Source organism: Balearica regulorum, chromosome 2, assembly GCF_011004875.1.
Source record: "Balearica regulorum gibbericeps isolate bBalReg1 chromosome 2, bBalReg1.pri, whole genome shotgun sequence".
In the NCBI taxonomy this organism is placed as follows: Eukaryota; Metazoa; Chordata; class Aves; order Gruiformes; family Gruidae; genus Balearica; species Balearica regulorum.
Window position 1 is genome coordinate 113629521 of NC_046185.1, and position 18956 is coordinate 113648476.

Here is an 18956-nt window from a genome sequence, read left to right on the forward strand (position 1 = left end):
TTGCGTGTCTATTTTTTCTCCCTGTGGATCTTCAGCTAGCTATGACAGACTGCGTGAAACAGCTGAATAGGGTACTTCCCCAAGGGCACTTGGAGCAAGCAATGAAGTAGGTTGATGCCAAGTATGCGTGCATAGGGATTTTATCTCAGGCAGAGTAAAAGGTCTGACACATGCTCTGTGCCTCCTAAGATGATGTGCCACAAAGAAGCAGACTCTATGGGTGATTCAGTCACAGGCACTGTCGGGGTGTGCATGGGAACTGACAGTAGCACAGCTGCATTAACCTGGGCCGTGAACTGCTGCTCAGACGTGCTGGGTGTGTGACTAGTTCCTGTTTCCGCTTGCTGCATGACTGGGCCAACTTCATAACCTCCCGTGTCAAAATCAGGATTTCTGGCCTGAATTCTCCTCCCCAATTGATGACACCTCACTAACTGGCTGGAGATGAGAGGTGAGATGTAGCAGTTGCTGAGTGACTGCTCTCATAAGGCATAGACCTCCCCTGCAGGAACAGCTGTAGGTGGGAACAAGATCCTGCAGACGTGGGACTGGTATGAAACACTGTAAGTGACACCTCACATCAGAGGGGCAAGACCATGTCTTGCACATTACAGAAGTTTTATTCACTGTGAGGAGAAGTTCATCATGTGTTCAGATGACCCCATGATGCTTCTAGGTAAGGGAGATGCATCAGTATCTGCTAGGTGAATGCCAACTGATGCAAAGATGGGTCAGCGCTGCTTTAAATTTGCCCAGCCAGTGTTTTCCAGATTTTAAACTGGAATTCTCATTTCCCTGCCCTGGATAGCACAGGGCTTTCCGCTGTAACCTCACTCCTCAAATTTCTGTGCCCTGCCAGTGAGAAGGGTTAGTCAGTGCCTTTAGATGGAGCAAAGAAATAAATAGTAGTTTGTACACATACTGTGAATGCTCAGAGGGGTTAAGAGAAAGTTTCTCATTTCAGAAGGATGGGCGGGAGGACAGTTGTGTTTTGAAGGATGCTGCTGAGCCTCCAAAGACAGGTCCCAGTGCTGATTACCCTCATTTTCTCTGTGACTTTGGGCAAATTGCTCAATACCTTGCTGTCAAATAAGTGCAATAAAATCTTTCTACCACAAGAGATACAGGGAGCCCTGGGGTAAAGTCAGTGATAAGGAAATGGAGAAGAAGTGTCTGTGCTGTAGCCAGACTGCAGTGAGAGGGGACATTGTTTCCACACAAAACTGGAGCTAGTCTGGCAGAAATGGCTGGATGCAGAGGAGCTGTGCCACGCTGTCATGGGAAAGTAAGTTTTGCCCTTCAAGTGGCCACTTGAGCCTGTCCCTTGAAGCTGCAAATTTGGCAGTAGCGTCTGTAACAAGAGACTGGTTCAGTAGTGGGGGAGATGAATTGGAGAATGGACTAAACATTACATTACATTTACTCATTTTGGTTAAAAACAAACAAAAAAACCCTCTTCTGTGCTTCCTGGCGTGAACTATTTTTCTAGAGCTAGATTCACTGAGCTGTATTCTTCTTTTCTGACAGTACCTTTGCTCCATTTGAAACAGATAAGCATGTACCCTTGAACCTTATATGGAATTCTACTTGCTCATTCTGCTTGCCTGCCACCATGGTATCTCAGTATTTGTGTTGGATGAGAAATATCTCCATTTTAGACTGTTCTTTGAGCCTATTCAGAGGAAAAGCTTTTATTAAACATTTTTTTCCTGGGACTCAAAGTTTGTGGGGTTTTCCATCTGGGCCATAGTTTTATTAGCAGACATGGCCAATGTGTCAGTTGCAGAAAGCTGTATCTATGCATGCATGTAGCCAGCAGGCTCTGTTTTTGTAATCTGAGCAACTCATCATCTGCATGGTATCACTTGTGATGTTACTGCCTGCTGTTGCCTCAGTGATACTGTCCTCAAATTGGATCATATCTTTTGTTTTGCCAGTTTGATTTATGAGTAAATTCAATGAACTGCAAGGCAAAAGTGATTCCAGAGTCACTGCTGAAGAAATTGGAAATATATGTAACATCTTTCAAGATTGTTCTGAGCTGTCACTCACCATCAGACTCACCATCAGAATTAGAATAATTACGTTTGCCTGTTGGACGTGCATTTCAGAAACCTTTCCCAGACTTCATACATAAGTGTTCACACTGGAGTAAACTGACTCAAATGAGAGATGATTGCTCACTTTTCTCTTTCCTTCCTTTTGACCAGTTGAGGCAACTGCCTTTGAAAATATAAAGTAGAAGTGCTTTCATTTGGCAACTAAGTACAGGAAGAGGGGATGGAACTGCTGAGAGCTTATAGCCAGTTCAGTACGAGGGTCTCACCCAAAAAGATGCTCATAGTGGTACCACATTGGGGCTTTGAATTCAATGTAGGTACAATGAGAGCGCAGTTTCATTTACTGAGTCAAGACCCTCTGTGGGGTGTATGTATCCCTCTCAAACTGACATACAGTCAGGCTGGGAGAAAATGAACCCTCGCATAAGTGTTTAAATGTCCTTGTTTCTCTCTGCTGTGTATGATGACTGCTGTAGTTCTGCATTGCCGATTGAATTCACACCTTGCTCCAAGATAGGTTTTTTGGTGTGAGCCTGATCATGTCACAGCTTCAGAGGAGCAGCCGCAAAACACATGCTTTATGTGTGTGCCCTCTCCAAGGTGGGATGAACACATGTAACTCTTAATCTTTAAGAGGCTTCTTAAGGAGAGCTGACATCACTCAAATAGAGGGGCTTAGAGTACAAGACAGAGAGATGGTAGCTGTGAAGCTGTGTGATATATTGCAAAGGCAGTCAATTTACAGCAAGTTTATTTTTCCTTTCTGGCACAGTGGAAACCTAGAGCGCACTGAATCTCTGCATGATAATACTCTAACCCTGTCAGTGCCCCTGATGCATGAAGTGGACTCATCTATCAATGGGTAAGTACCAGTCACCAAATGAAAACAACAATAATAATAATAATCCTAACAATAACAACTGAGTCTTTTTTAGTGAAAAACTGAATTCTTCTCTTTGTTTACATGTAGCCAGATTGTTGCTTTTTCCCTGTTTCCCAGACTCTGGAAATACAGACAACCTCATTCATTATCTGGGAATTTTATTTGACGTGCCTTTCATTCCAACACTGTAGCTCTTTCTTGCTCCTTTCTAGCTAATGCTAATTAGTTACCATCCCATTTATGGTAGGTATTTTAGTGATCATATTTGAATTAATGTGATTCTGTAGATATGATATACCTTAAAATAAAATAAAAACAGAACAAGTAAATCACATCTTGTTCCTTAGGGCATGTCTTTAAGAATATGGTTGAGAATCACCAGGCCAAAGGTTAGGGTCAAATGTTCTGGGATTTTAAGGAGCTTGTTGGATTCTAGCTGTTTGCCTTTCTGTTTAATTTCACAATCAGAATTCGCTTCTGTTTCTGTTCATTTTCCCACTCCCTCTGCTCCCTAGTCTGTGAGGCAGCTAAACACCAACTGAGGAACATCACTCACCCTTTGACTGAAATAGTTACATAACACATAGCCGTTGTCCTCTCCCCAGGGCTGCCCGTGTGCCAGTTCCTGCCTTTATACTCAGGGGTCTTCCCATCCACTTCTGCATTACAATCTAGAATGAAGGATTTGTGATCAGTCCCAACAGACAGACCATCCTCTAGCATAGGCAGTGCTCGAGTTGGAATTGGGGGACATGGTCACTGGAGGTGAATTAACATCCATGTAGACTGAGAAAGTTGACAGGCATTCGTAAACTGGGGAAACAAAAACTCATCAGCAGTGTCCCTAAGAGGTCAGTGTCTGTTTCAGCCACCATTTATGGCAACCCCCAGGGAATACGTATTGTCTAAATGACCAGTGCAGGTTGGCATCAGTGGAAGTCAAAGATTCCCTTGACCATTGTCTACATGTGTAAGAACAAAGTTACCTGCACTGACATGTCATTTGTCTGAAAAGCTGGGTAAACTTAGATTCATAGCCTAGTCTGGGTTTTACCACATAAAGCTGATTTCCCTTCTTGTTGCATAGAAATAAAATCCCTTAATTACTGCCACAATAGGCAGAATGGCTTGAGCCTGTTCTGAGAAGTGAAGAGCATTGTCAAACGTCACAAGACAATTAGCAAGGACAAAAATCTCCTTTATATTGAGAGTACAGTCTCAGCAGCATGTTCTGGAAGTTTTTGAATGCTTTCATTGTTACAGATTGTGTAGAAATGTAACTCTGTATCCCTTGCTTCTTGATGATTTGATACAGATCAATTTTTGTACAGCTTTACAGATATGAATGCTTTCATCTAAGTCCTTAGATCTGTCTGTCACCTACCTACCACCTTTGATACCTACATTTTTGCATGCCAAAAAAATCTGATTAAAAATTGGACTCTTCTCATTGCCTTCAGAATGTACTTTTTTAAAGCACAAGGTCTCTGAATTTCTAAGCCCCACCCAAGTCATGATGTGAATTTTTTTTTCTTTCTCATAGACAAGGCTTAGTTAATTCAAGTTTACAGAAATGTCCAACTACCAGGGAAAAGTTGGGTTTATTGGAGAGCACAACAGTCCCAGGCATGGTAATATTAGTAATGCTCTTTTTTGGACAGCGTATTTTTAAATCTTATTTTTATTAGCTATCCTGCATTTGAGTCTATGAGAGCAAACTTCATCCCTGGTCATAAATAGCCCGGAAGGGCTTGTACCATGTTTGAGAGGACCCTTCTGGCACAATGCCGTAAACAGGAGGAGTAATTCTGTCTCTCACTGTTTCCCCTAGCAATCCCTGGCATAGCAGGCAGGCAGGAAGAAAGGAAATGTACCTAAACAGGCTTAAAATCCTTTATCAAAAAACCCTGACCCAAAAGGACAGCGTGGGAAGGAAGCAGAGTTTTAGGCAGTCCCTCACCAAGGTTTGCCTAAAATTACACCAGGACCCTTTGCAGCCAGTGGAGCAGCATGAGATTAGGAGGAGGCACAAAGGATGCTTAAAGCCCTCCTAGTCCTCTTCTGCAGGATTTCCAAGTAACATGTTGTGCTTCCAAGTTTTTTTTGATAAAACCCTACTGCATTTTGCTTTGTGATAAGATGATAACAGTAGTTGAGGAGACTTGGCCTGTGCCACTGTAGTTGAAAAAGCAAGTTATATCCCCCTCTACTCTTCCCTTTAACCATCTGCTAATCATAAAGGTAGTGAAGCTTAGATAATTAATGAAGTGTTTATTCCTGCAATGCTATGTAAACGGTAGATAAAATTGAAATGTTATTTTAGTGAATATATAACTGAAAGTATTCCTATTAGTAACTGTTTCTTCAGATTAACTTTGTAGTGCAATGATTTCCTGTGTTATGCAAGCTATAGGACTTGCACAAATCATCCATGGCAGGGGGCCCTGGAGGAGAGATTTTGTGATAGGAAAGGAGAAAAAGAGATAAGTAATCAAAAGAAGTCTGCTTCAGTCATGGGATGTTAACCCACATCTGTTGACGTGCTGCTTGTGTAGTCTAGTGTTGTCAAGAGGAAATCACATCACAAATAATAGATTAATGTAAAATGGTCCCATAGAATTTCACATGACCAGAAAACAAGGGGTACAATTCAGCTTGCCACAAATATATTTAATTTTGGTGACAAACACAGCTTACTAAATCTTTATCTTGATCTTTCAGAGAAGTCTTCCCTACTTCTTTTTTCTACGGTGATTCTGTGGAAGCATCAAACTTCGTTCAGTTGGAAAACCATGAATGCCTTTTCCAGTCTCTCAACTTCACGCTGCAGGTAAAACTGGTCCTTATTTTGACTGCTTTCCTGCTTGACAGCACATTCAGGTTTTGCATCTCTCTTATTCTGAGTGTGGTATGGGCTTTGGTGCATGTTTCTGAATCACATCATGCCACACAATGCATTCTTGATTGGATGCCACATTTACAGCATGTGGGGATAGTATATTTCCTTATCTGAATACACTATAACAAGAATTGCAAATAGGGCGTCTCACTTCCATAGGAATGAAGCTGCTACCATTTGTTTCTTTTTTACCTTTCATCACGTGCTGAGTAAAGAGCTCTAGTTACTCAAGTGCCACATCTTGGATGCAGGCATAGGTTCAAAAGGGAGGAGTAATTCTTTTTAGTGGCATGGTCATTGAGCAGAGGAGTGGGCAGCCTTTATCCATGAGAACAAATGCATACCTCTGCAAGGGATTCAGACCTAGTAAATGCCCTTAGTATGAAAATGTTTATAGCACTACTGATAAGAGTACAGCACAGGGAAGAGACTCTGACACTAAGAAGACTAAAAAGGTGTGCGAAGGTTTCATTAAAACTCTTGTAGCATCTCGGTGTTATTCAAGTATTATCTATAGATTACACTTCACATGGCAGTTAGATGGATTCCTGATGTGGCAAAACATATGGATGATTTATTATAACAAACTCTTGTGATGCAGCCAAAATGAACTTGTTTCACTGCCATGACTGTATCTATTACAAGCACTTCAAATCCTTTTTGACCGCTAGATGGAACTAGGGAATGATAAATCATGCAGAGGTGGGGGAATCATTTATTGTGAAAAATAGTCTTTCGCCTTTTTCCCCCTTTCTGTTCTCCTAGGCATGAATGCCACTCGGCTCATAATGAATAACACATGTCTTCCTCCATGGACAGACTTTGGTCCAGAGCAATTAAGCCCCCACTGTCATGCAGTGCCCTTAGCTATTTAATGAAAAGGAGTGAAAGCAGGATTTCAGGACATTAAAGGTTTTGTGAACCAGGCTATTAATTCTTGTGATTCTGATTTCATTCTTGAAGGTTTACAGGTCTTTCCTCCTCCCTCCCCCCCCATAGTCAGTTATTGGCTAAAAGCAGATAAAGAACAGATGTACTGATGCTTAACTGCATGAATATTTTTCAATAAAATAAAGTGATAACAGGTAATGGAGAGAGAATCTATATATTGGCAGAGCCACCATTTGTTCTGCCCCATCTTCTTGTCTCTCATGCACACACTTACAGGTTGCAATATTAATATTTTTTTCATATAGAAGTAGAAAATTATACTGTAACAAGTCACAGATCTGCTCTCCAGTAACGTGGTAAACCTCATAACTATGTGTGTCAGAGAGAAAGGGTAGAGTTTCATAATGGGCAAAGCATGGTTTGTATCTGCTTAATTGTTTTTAATGATTTGCCTGCCATTTATTAAAATTCTCCAGATGGAGAAAAGTAATAGTTTCTTAACCAAGAAAAAGAGATGATTTACAAAAATATGGGGCTTTATAGCGGTTTTTGTATGTGAAAATCTATACCATGTCCAATATTAATAAGGAAACAGATCTATGCATCATTTCTTTGGGGTAACAAGATGTGCAATGAAAATGTCTTTTCTACATTAACTCTTGTATCTGATCTCAGTGAGATAATAAAGTGGGTTTTTTTAATGTCTAACATGAAACATTATGTTTGTATTTCATGCAGCATTTATCATGCCCCATTGTAGTGAGATTTCTCCCCCTGCCTGGAGCCTCAGGGTTTTTGTAAGGATTTGGCATTGTGAACCGATTCGCTTTATCAGTCGGGCATTTCTTCACATATAAACAGTGTTTGAAGAATGAAAACCTGTTGGTTTAAATATTTGTACTTTATACAATTAACAACTGATTGTGACATCTTTTGACAGTACTGTCTCAGTGCGGATAAATATTCTGATGGGCTTAATGTTTTTACTGTGTGCATTTATATATGTGGTGTTAGAAACAACCAGGAAATATTTTTCCTAATAAAAAAAATGTAGATAGACATGAAAACTTATTTTCATTGAAATTTTGCCACAGATTGTTTCTTTTCAGCAAAAACCCACAAATTTTGGAATTTTCACTGGATACGTTTCAGTGGTGGCCTGGAAATTCTTTGAGTTTTTGTTGAAAATTTGTGGGGAGTTTGATAGAAAGCCAATCTTTTCCACTAAGACTTTCATTTAATTGGAAACCCCAGAACCTGAATGGAAGTTGTTCACATGCATTTCCTGGCAACTCACTCAGCAAACCCGCAGTCTGGTAGTCACAATCATCATTACTTTGGCTTCTGCTCCATAAGGAAAACGTATGCAGAATATAATGCAGTGGTTACCAGATGGAAATGAGAATGTTAACTGAGACAGCAGTATTTCTTACAGTCTTCTGGATGGTGTTACCAAAACACTCAAAGAGTACCAGTAGTGTCTCTGTATATAAGGTAGAAGTCTCATGCTATTTGTATTGATGACTGGTAATTATCCTGCAAAACTGCTTCTCACTTGATATATGAGCTGTGCCTAAAGACTGTTAGATAAGCTAAACCTTTGACTTCATTCTGATACTTACAAAAGAAGTCTTAGTCTGAAGACATTGAAAAACTTGCATAGTATTTGAATTTTTTCAAACTTACCTATACTCCCAGCTCTGGTTTTACAGTAGCTTCCCATTTATGAGCAGTCATATATGTAATTTTATTTTTATTTATTTTTTATACATTTGTATGCATCTTTGTCTTATAGGTTTACAATGCTGGACCAAGCACTCTCCCTGGAGCTTTTCTTGACATTTCATTTCCAAACCGCCTCTCTGCCACTGGTGCTGAAATATTTCATGTTCAGCAGATGATGGTGAGTACATTATGATGTGCACTGAGCCCAGAGAGGCACTGAGAACCATTGATGACTGAAACAAAAAGAGAGTCCAGCAGAACTAGCTGAATCAGTTGCTTTTTTAGACAATAAAAGGTTCCTTGTATCTGTGGCCAGATCATCAGAAGTAGCTGAGCCCCTCCAGTTGTTGACTGCTGTCCCTCACCTAGGGCAAGCAGCTGGTTGTGTGTTCCTGGTTTCCTACAATGCGGTGTAAAACTAGGTCAGGCTAATCCTGAAGGAAATGTGGAGAACACTTCCCTGACTCACACCTCTAAAGAGAACTGAGTCTTAATCAGAGTCCTCCCTGATTAAATGGTGTATGTAATATCAGCAGGATGTGTTACCAAGCTGACTCATGTTCACTGTTCGTTTTTTTTTTTCCTGTGGTTATCTGCAAACACACTAGCTAGGTCTGAGTACATTATCAATATCTATTTTTCTATAGTCCATGTTATAATTTGCTCTTTTTGAGTATTCTTTTAACAAATGTAAGCAATCGAGAAATTTTTTCTTTCAACACAAGGTTTTTCAAAAGATGATTTTGTCAACTACAAAGAAAATCAAAATAAATTGTGGTAAAGGAGACACATTCTTAAATTTCATTTCTAATATTTATTTATTACTTTCAAAGCTTTTGTTAAACCACTAAAATACCATCATTTATACTGTGGTGGCCAAGAGGGGGAAACCTCACTTCTGAGGTAAATTTATTGCTGAAATTCAGAGTAATCTGTCTTTGTGAGATGGAATCAACTCTTCGGTCTACTTCAAAAGAAGTATTATACTTTCTTCGTTGTTAACTGCTCTTCTAGCATTTTGGCTGAAAAGTATTACCATCCCTTATATGCACATAACTGTGTCACTGAATCTGTGTAAATATAGATCCAATAAGACCTTTCTAAGTAGTTTTCCAAGATTTGTGCTATTGAAAGGTATGAGATATATATGGCTTACAGATGTCCACTAAAGACAGAATCACTGAGAAACAGATTTGGGATATGGTATGAGGCACCAGTATTGTACAGATTTGAGTCAATTCTCCAACTAGACTGAATTAACTTTCCAGCCTGTGTCTCGTTTTCCATGGCATTGCATTTTAATGTTTTATTTAGTCCAGTCTTACATGCAGTCTCTGTGTGCTGTGGGAGAACTTATGTGTCTGTGTGTGTGCAGCAGCAGCAGAGAGGTGGGAATCTCCTTAACAGATTTTGTCTGCCCAAATGTTGGTGTCTCCTCTAAAGTCAGTCATCCTCTATATTCCTGTATAGCCAAGAGAGAGGAATAGAAAACTCAGCCCATCTAACTTAGAGTGTGATGAATTCCTTCTAGGTATTGCTTGTTTCTCTCTGTGTTGACTCTTCCAGAAGTCTGGGCAAATTGTCTTAGACAAGACGCCTGTGTTGCGCGCTTGAATTAGCTGAGGTGTACACTACCCACCAAGTGGAGAAGGGCTAATTTCCAGACATAGTTTGTCATCATTTCTACACAACACCCTAAGTTACACTGACAAGGATGGGATGGATTATACAGTTTTGAGTAGCTGTTAGAAAAACAAGGCAAAAACCTTAGGTCTTGCGCTTAACTTGTTTTTCATTGCTGTTGTACCTCTGATGGCTTACCTAGAGGAGGACCAGCTGGGTGGTGTGGTCTTGGGCACTGTGCTAATAAATCCTTGCAGGGTTTGCATGCCTTTTCCCCAACAACAGGTTGTATTTCCTCCCGCATTATTTGACGTCTTTCATCTACTTTGCAGTTTGTAGAAATTTCAAACGGCTTTTGTGAGACCTATTTGCATTGCATGCTGAAGAGTAGTAGTAGGCAGGTATGGTTTTATGAGAGATGTCTGTATGATGGACTGGTATGTCCAGGGTCATTTCAACCACTGATTTTGGGTATATGGTCAGTAGGAGTCTAATGCATGACTTTTATTAACATGTCAGAGGTGCTCAAAATGTTAATCAAGCAAATCCTGGTAGTGGTTGTTCCTGCTTTACAGATAAATAATTGAAACACCAAATGGTTTGCCTGAGGTCACACAGGAAATTTGTGTCAGAGCCAGGCACTGAACCCATGTCTCCCAAGTCTTACTGTTGTAACAGGAAAAACATCCTGCTCTTTCCTCCTGCCTGTCTCCCACTGTTTTTATTGACTGAAAAGTGAACTAAAATCATGGAGCTTTTAATCTTTTCACAGACCAGTTATACTTAAACGAACAAACAAAAAACCCCTAAAAGCAGCACATTGGAATGAACTTCGGAAAATGGGTTAGAACAGCTGTTTTTCAAGAGCATTTTTGTACACATAGTCATTAAAGTTTTCAAGCTTTGCTTATTTTGAACTTCCCAGAATCTAGATCACGGTAAAGGTGATAGTATCCTTTCAGATAGTGCAGGTGTTTCTGATATTATACCTTTATACCTTTAATCCAGCCATTCTAAGTGTCAGCATTGGTAGACCTTTCAGAATAGCTGTCATTAATACAGAGAATTAGGAATTGTTGTTTATCTGAAACTGTTGATATAGCATTTGGGATTCGATGACATCATGGTTTTGGTTTTTTTAAAGCTAATAATTCTTTTGCCACTTCTCTGATGTACAGTGCAGCAGTGAAATTTATGAGTGTAAATGCATAGTAAAAGCACTAGAGTTTGTGTCTCAAATACACTTACACCACACAAGATAGTGCCAGGAGCTAATTCCTTCGTATTGTGTTGACTGATCTATTCTTTCAGGCACAAAAAATAATAAAAGGAAGAGAGTCACATATGGCCCACTGGAACGGTCTGTATCTCTGGGAGATGTTAATAGGAATTATTATCTTGCTGCTCTTAGAGGAAATGATAGCCCTCATGCTTCCTCTGTTCCTCTTGCTCTAAGCTTTTGGCTTTATTGTAGAAACTGCTTTAAGATTTTCTTCCAGAGAAATTCAGGTCACAGAGATGTTTTGACATTTGGAGTTCTGCCTTTAGACACCCTTCATGGGGTCTTGGGAGTTTCTGCAGCATTTCCCCCAACAAATCCCCTAATATATAAAGGAAATAAGTCAAGAGTAAAAGCCAGAAGTGAAAGAAAATGGATAATTGAAAGAAAACTAGGAAAAAAAAAAAAAAACCAACCAAAAAAACAAACAAGTCAACTCTCTCCCTATCAGAAATCGTAAACCAAAAGGAAATGCTAGAAATTTTACAAGTCATTTTAACTAGGGAATTTCATCACTGACTTTGATTTTATGTAGTAGATACTCAGATTCTGCAGTGGTAAATGATATTTTGGAAGCAGCTAAGACAAATTAGTGCTTATTTGGTTTCCTGTATTTTTGTATTTGCTTTCTTGCAGAGGTTTCAAGCCAGGTTGAAAACATAATAAATTAAACACCTCAGCTTGTTGGTAAAAGTGTTGTGATAGGAACGTTATAGGTGATGACAAAGCAGAGCTTCACCCAGAGTACAGCAGAGTTAGTGTTAACAGAAATGTATATTCTCCACTCTTCAAGCCATTGATTATCTATTCTTCCACAAAGGAAAACAGTGCTCATTATACTTGTGTGTGTTTTGGTTTTGAACCGAAAGATTAGTAATTTCCTTTGGGTATCCAGCTAATTTGGAGGGCAAGGGAAGTGCTACTTGACTTGCCAGCCAAGGAGCTGCTTTCCGGGGCATCCAAAAAGATTTTCACAATGGGAGTTCCTACCAAATTAACCAGGGTATTTCCTGAAGCTGTTGATAAATTAGCAATGTGTTCAGGGTTACTCTGATGCTGGCTTTATGGAACTGGATCAGGTTGTTGCCTTCCCATTTATTTTATTTCCAGCGAAGGTAAACACAATTATGAGGATCACGGGACTAACAGTTGGATACCGAGTTTGTCTGTTGTAACTGGAAGTCAACTGCAGTGCAAGCAGATGATCCTCACCCCTTGTCTGGAGGGACCAAGCTCTGCAGAGCTGCCAAGTTGCAAGACTCCAGTCAGACAATTGTCACCAGAATCAAAGATGCACAGTGTTAACCCAGAGCAAGTGCTCTGTGTGCTTGTGGGTTTTTGGAAGGAGCTGTTGCTTCTTCCATTGCATGCATTTTGCAGGCCAGCAAGCACTGATTTTTTTATTATTTTTTTTTTTTTTAAGAGCCTGTATAGGTGACTCAATACCAAGGATATAAAGAACTGTGGTGTTACCGTTGCTGAGATAAGAATCTTGTTGGAAACTGAGACGCATATGTTGCGAGGCAGTCTCTTCAAAGAGCTTGCAGTCTAGGCAATGAAATAAAGGGGAATTCAGAGGAAGGAGGGAGAAGGAAAGAAATACTGTCATCAATTTTCTGATGAGAAACTTCCTCCCTGCATGTAACTTTTGATATTTAAGTGTAGTAATTACTAGTTTAGTAATTGCTAGTAATATAATATTTTTAAATCACTATGTTCTCTTACTCTAGCAATTAATGGAGAGAGAGAGGCATAGAAATAACTCTGGAGAAGCACTTGTTGGTCTCCACTGACAATAGAAAAGCCATCTAGTCTCCCTGGGTTTCCCTAGGCATCTAAGCTTAGACTTTTAAGAATTATCTCTGGAGAGTGAAAAATGGGTTAAACCTCAGTCCTGTGAATTCTGCTTACATTAATCTTGAGTGTGCCAGTTAGCTCAACTCTGGTGCCATGTTCCCATCACTTTTTGATTAGGGAGCAAAATAAAAAGTCCTTCTTTTGGAAGGACAAACAGAAGTCCTCCAGTTGTCCTACTATGCTTGGCATATTCACTTCACACTTCTCCTTTCTTCTGTCTGAGTGGGTGAGACCTGGACTGTGTCTTTATGAAAGCTGGGTATCAGTAAGATTTAAAAAATAAAGAAAAGCTGAATTAGAAATGACTTAACAGCACGGAGGAGTTGAAGAGAATTCCTTTTCCGAGTTGCCTTTTAAGTTAATGGTTGCCTGAGCATGGGACTGTAGAAAAGCTTGTCACGTTCAATAAGGAAAACCGTTGAAATAAACATTATTCTCTTCCTGTGAATGTTGAAACAGAAAAAATAAAATGGAGTCAGTCCCAGAGCTACAAGTCTTTCTTGGCTGATGACAGGTTACATTTTTAAGGCCAGTTTTGTGTAGCACTCTTGTAATTTTTCTTCCTGGCATTTGCACAGTAATGTCTGTAAGGAGCAGGAAGATGTTAAGGGGAAGAGTTAAAGCTTGCTGTCTTGTTCCATGAAAGGTTCCAGGCTGCTGGAGATTTTTCTTCACTTGTATAATGAAAAAGAAATCTTTGCAATTTTAAAACCTTAAATGTGATTTCTGCTTATTATCTGTAGGTTGCTATCTTCCAGCATGTGAATAAAATGCTTTGGTGGCTGCACTGCTGAAGTTTAAAGGCATTAGCAAAGGAGGTCTCTCAGAGCTCTCTAAAGTTCTGGTAGTGCATGAGTGCTCCTTGAAGCATATATCGAGATTGTCAGGCTCAGTATTGCACGCTCCACATACAGGGGCAAACCTGTGTATCGTTATGTAGAAAAACTCTTGTTTGTTGGCAGCCAGTTTAAAACTGTTTAGTTTCTGTCTTTTGAAGTTTCAGGTCTTGGCTCTGAGAACATATATAGACAGTCTCAGCATATGAAAATATAAATATTTGCTGATAGTGCTTGATGTAGGAAAATTTTTTTCCAGCAGCAATTTATGCTGCTGCTGGTTGCCACCATTGATACAAGGTTTGTATAGGAACATTTTGGACTTACAGCAAGATTTATTTTAGCCCTTTGTATTAGTCATCCCCCCTGTAGTCTCTTCATTTCAGTGATTGCTATGCACATGCTCACATACACGTATTTTGGCACCATATTTAAAGGCATAGCTAGATTGCTGGAGGAAATTATTCATTCCAGAGAGTGTATTGTACAGAAAGTTGCTGACCTTCCTGCCTCCTTCGCTTTAATTACTTCTTTAAATGACTGTTCCAAAACATTATACTTAGGCAGTTGGAGGTGCTCCCCCCACTCCTGGTCTAGAGCATCTCTGTGATAGCAATTGAATCTGGCTTTGCCTGGGAACCCTGTTAGTTGCAGGAGAAACTGGTGCATCCGCCCTGTCCCAGGATGGCTGTGAGGGGAGGCAGGAGCATATGCTGTGGTCCAGCATGGCATAGTCGCCTCTAGGCATGGGAAACAGGACCCCAAAGCAGCTCAGAAAGAGCTCTCAGAAACGTCTTCCTAATGTCAGCGTGATAAATCAAAACTCTTTCAGTGAAGAGGAACTTAGCTCTCATTTAAGATTTCATTGTTATACAGGAAAGGGTGCTTGGCCATAAAATTAAGTTCTTTCCTGAGTTAGGACCTTAAAATAAATCCAAAGTGGCAAAAAAATCATGACATTTTTGCTTTACAGGAACCATCTGAATCACTGTACAAAAGCCGTGCCTCAGTTAGAGTTCACTGCATTTACAGTGCTTGAAAATGATCTTTTCTTACATTGCTGGATATTACCTTCAGGGTACAGCAAAACTACTTAACATGGCAGAAAGTGTAATGTGACTTCCTAGTTTAGATTTTTAGGTGAAACCAGATTTGGAGAAATTTTGTAACATTTTCTATTAATTGTCCAAATCTTCTAGCAATAAGAGTGCTGTAGCATTTGCATAAGCAGTGATATTTTTTTGCACATGCTAGATAAAGAGAGTGTTCATGGAAAGCACACTTTGAATGTACAATGATGAGTCTGTCTTTCCAGAAAGACTGGCTCTATAAAGGTCAGGGCCACTGAAACATGAACAAAAATGCACCGTGATTTACATATTAAATCAGACCATGGCAACACTTGACATGTTCACTTGTGGCATGCTCACAATTAGCTTCTAAACTAAATTTGTCAAATTAGTTATTGAAATTTTCCACCACTTCCTCGCCTCAAAACTCATGACCTGTCAATATAATGTGGCAGGCTAATTAATATTTTGGGTCAACTGAAAGTGTTGTTACTTTGTGAAATGCCTATAATTCCTATTTTCTTGGCTGAATATGTGAAATTCCAGTTTTGAAAAAGAGGGCTGCTTTGCCTTTTTATAAAAGTGAATTTCACATAAAGAAAGAAGTCTCATGAAGTGAATTGGGTATATACATTAGCTCTTATCAAATTCATGAAGGAAGGAGGTTTCATAAGATACCGCAGTAATCAGGAATTTTGCTGAGGTATGGAAAAAAAATATACAGTAGACTTTTTGTAAGCTTCCCAGGCAGAGAATTCCCTGATGAAGGAACTACTGAGTTGGAAAAGAAGAGAGTCTACAAAGTTTTATTTTATTTTTATTTTTTATTTCTTTTTGAAGGAGTGTAAGAATTATATCCTTTCACTATTGATGAAAATGTTCCTGCCAAAAAACAATGAAGGAATTTCAAGAAAGAGCTAATTGATTAATTCTTTTAACATATGCGCCTCACTTTAAATGCTGATTCATAAACTAGCCTTTTTCTTTTACAAATAACATGTAAGATTTGTGGTTTCAATGTAAATTTAGAAACTAAGGAAGAGTTAAAAACAATGGTATCTGTGTTTATAAACTCTAGCTCTCATTTGATGGAAGAAGAGTTTACCCCCTTGTTCATGTATCAGGGTGGAAATAAGTGTCTTTTGTTGGATTTCTCCCCTGACTTTGAAAGTTCATCATTCCAGTCTTGTGCGAGGTACTGGATATTATCAAAAGCATCAATAAACCATTCCTTCAGGGAATGAGAACTCTGAGGAAGTCCTGGAAACAAAGGAAATCTTCTACCTAACTTAAAACACACCACCACCACCCCACCTCCCAGGAGTTTTTTTTAGTGAGGATGACTCGTTTAATCTTCAAGTGTCTACAATAGATCAGCAAAATCATCCTCTTGGAGGTCCTACCTTCTCTCCACTGCCTCTAGAGCTTAGAGCTGATCTCAGATACCTTTCCAATACATTTGAATATCTGCTTTAGTGAAACATCCCACCGGAGCCCTACAGGGGAGAATGTATTTGTCTGCACAGTCTTCAGAACTTTTCATCCAAACATCAAACCAGCCCATGAGGAAAGACCAATAATTAGGTAAAGAAAAACTATGGGTTTATTTGTGTTTTCTGCACCATAGGAAAGGCTGTAGAAGGGGGTGTGCTGGAGCCAGGTAGACCCTAGCTGAAGGAACACTGAACTCCAAGTGGTCTCAGGGGCTTTTTAAATAGATACGTACCTTGAGATTTATGTGCTGCCTCATATGTTAAGCACTTCACAGCCATCACAGGGAGAGGTAATGTACCAGTCAGTGACTCTGTCTTGGATTTCAGCTGTTAAAGGCTGATATATAAGGAGCACATGAATATTAGAGGTAAACTGTTTTCCATGTAAGGTGGTGTTCGTTCACAGAAAGCTTGAACACAGATAAATCATACGAGTGGTTGGTCTTTCTTCTCACTGTGTAAATGTGGCAGTGCCCTCTGTCTAGGAAGGAAGCTGCTGTCTTGTAAGTCAGGAACTTTAAATCAGAAGATCTTTGCTTTTCTTACTAAACTGGAAAGGGTACACTAGTTCTTGAGAGTAGTACTTCTGGGGATTGCTGCTAAGTACGTGCAAAGTGGTTGCAGGGCCAAGATCAGGCAAACGTTGCAGGATTATACTGATCAAACCCAGTTAACAGGTTATTTAATTAAGCTGCAGGGTTAAGTGCATCAGGAAAACATTTACAGGCATTGCCATAAGCTAAGCACAGATTTATGCCAAATGTACATCTGGTGTTCTCCTTTTGGCTGGAGGAGCAGGAGCCAGAGCTACGGTGGAATACTCCTCTATCCTGATTTAATGCTTTAGTATCTCTACTTTGCTGTTTAAATCTTTTCTCTCATGGCCAAGTAAGTTTACCTAGTGAATCTGTGGAGACTGGTTTTCCTTGAAAGCATTGCTATTTTTAGTCAAAATCTTTCAAGGGTTGTGTAAAATGGGGTTAAATTGAAAAAAATTTTTCTGTTGTTTCAGTGGCTCTTAAATTTATTGCCAGAATCAACAAAACTGCTCTGATTCAAACATGTTTCATTATCTGTGAATATTAAACATTTTTGGCATATGGAGCAAGTACTCAGATAACATATTTACATAACTTATTTGTCTACTGTTGAAAGTCTGACCCTGTCTGGAATTTCTTGTCAGTACTCTTTTTTTTTTTTCTTTCTCATGTTAGATTAACCAAGCCTATCAATTCAGCTCTGTTCATCTACTACAGGGTGAATCAGTATCTTTGAATCAGGACACACATATACATTTTCCCCCTAATATTAGGATGAAATGTGCCATGGTTAGCAACAAAGACAAACAAAAGTGGATCTGTTATTTATTATCCAATTTACAAACTTAAACCACTGATTAGACATGCATACATAAATAAAACAATAAAAAAAACCTCACATAATAAGAAAGGAGAAAAATGTAACAACTATCTGGCAGCAATTTCAGAAGACTACGGCAAAACTGTCCTTTGGAGCCAGCATGCCTCAGGGCTGATGTCTGAGAAAGGCATCCATATCAGAGTTGAACAATGTTAACAATTTTGTGAAACAGCTGACCTGTGTTCAATTTTGTGAAACAGCTGACCTGTGTTCAGACCTTGAGCGTGTCTCCTGAAGCTAAAATTGCGGTTCCAAATATCTTGTGTCTCATGACACAAGTTCCCTGAACTTGCCCTTGTGTTTGGATGTGGGTTTGGTTCCATCACATGTACTCAGGGTTGGATTCCACCTTCACACTTGCTTTGTGTCAGCTTAGTGCTTCTGGCTTCCAGGCTTTCGCTAATAACTGGTGATGATTTAGCTCAAGAGGGGAATCAGGCTTACTGGAGGAGCCTGAAAACTTTAATACCATAATGAATTCCTTTGCATTAGTGGGAGTCTAGTGTTGTCTATAAGGAATGAGCTATAGATACCCATTTCCTTGCCTGTTTATCTTGTAAAATGCCAGTCATTAAATATGCAATTAGCACTCGGCTTCTTATATGCAGCAATGCAGCAGGGAGATTATGCGTAATGCTTTGTTGGAAGCAACAGCTAGTTTCTTCATGGCTTTCAGTCTCATTCTTCAAAGAGATTCCTGTCACATGCACATACTTAACCTCATGCCAACTGCCAATTTCCACTTCTTTGTGCTTAGTCCTCAGCTGACCTTTCCAGCCCCCTGCTTGGAAATTGTATTTCATTTCCCTCTCCCAGCCTGACATCTTGTGCAGGCTACAAGGCTCTGAAAAAAATGGAGAGTCTCACCTTTGATGCATGTTAAACAGGTTGAGGTTAAGTCTAGAAGGGGCCACTGGCTTT

The 18956-nt window shown here is 39.6% G+C and overlaps 1 protein-coding gene across 1 annotated transcript in view; it reads left to right on the forward strand.

Annotated features, from left to right (window-relative positions):
- ITGA9 (integrin subunit alpha 9) overlaps positions 1 to 18956 on the forward strand; it is a 236714-nt gene that overhangs the window by 181147 nt on the left and 36611 nt on the right. The window contains exons 21-23 of the mRNA XM_075745395.1: positions 2833 to 2922; positions 5665 to 5773; positions 8529 to 8636. Of these exons, the coding sequence (XP_075601510.1) occupies positions 2833 to 2922; positions 5665 to 5773; positions 8529 to 8636 (307 nt within the window). The remainder of the gene's footprint in view (positions 1 to 2832; positions 2923 to 5664; positions 5774 to 8528; positions 8637 to 18956) is intronic.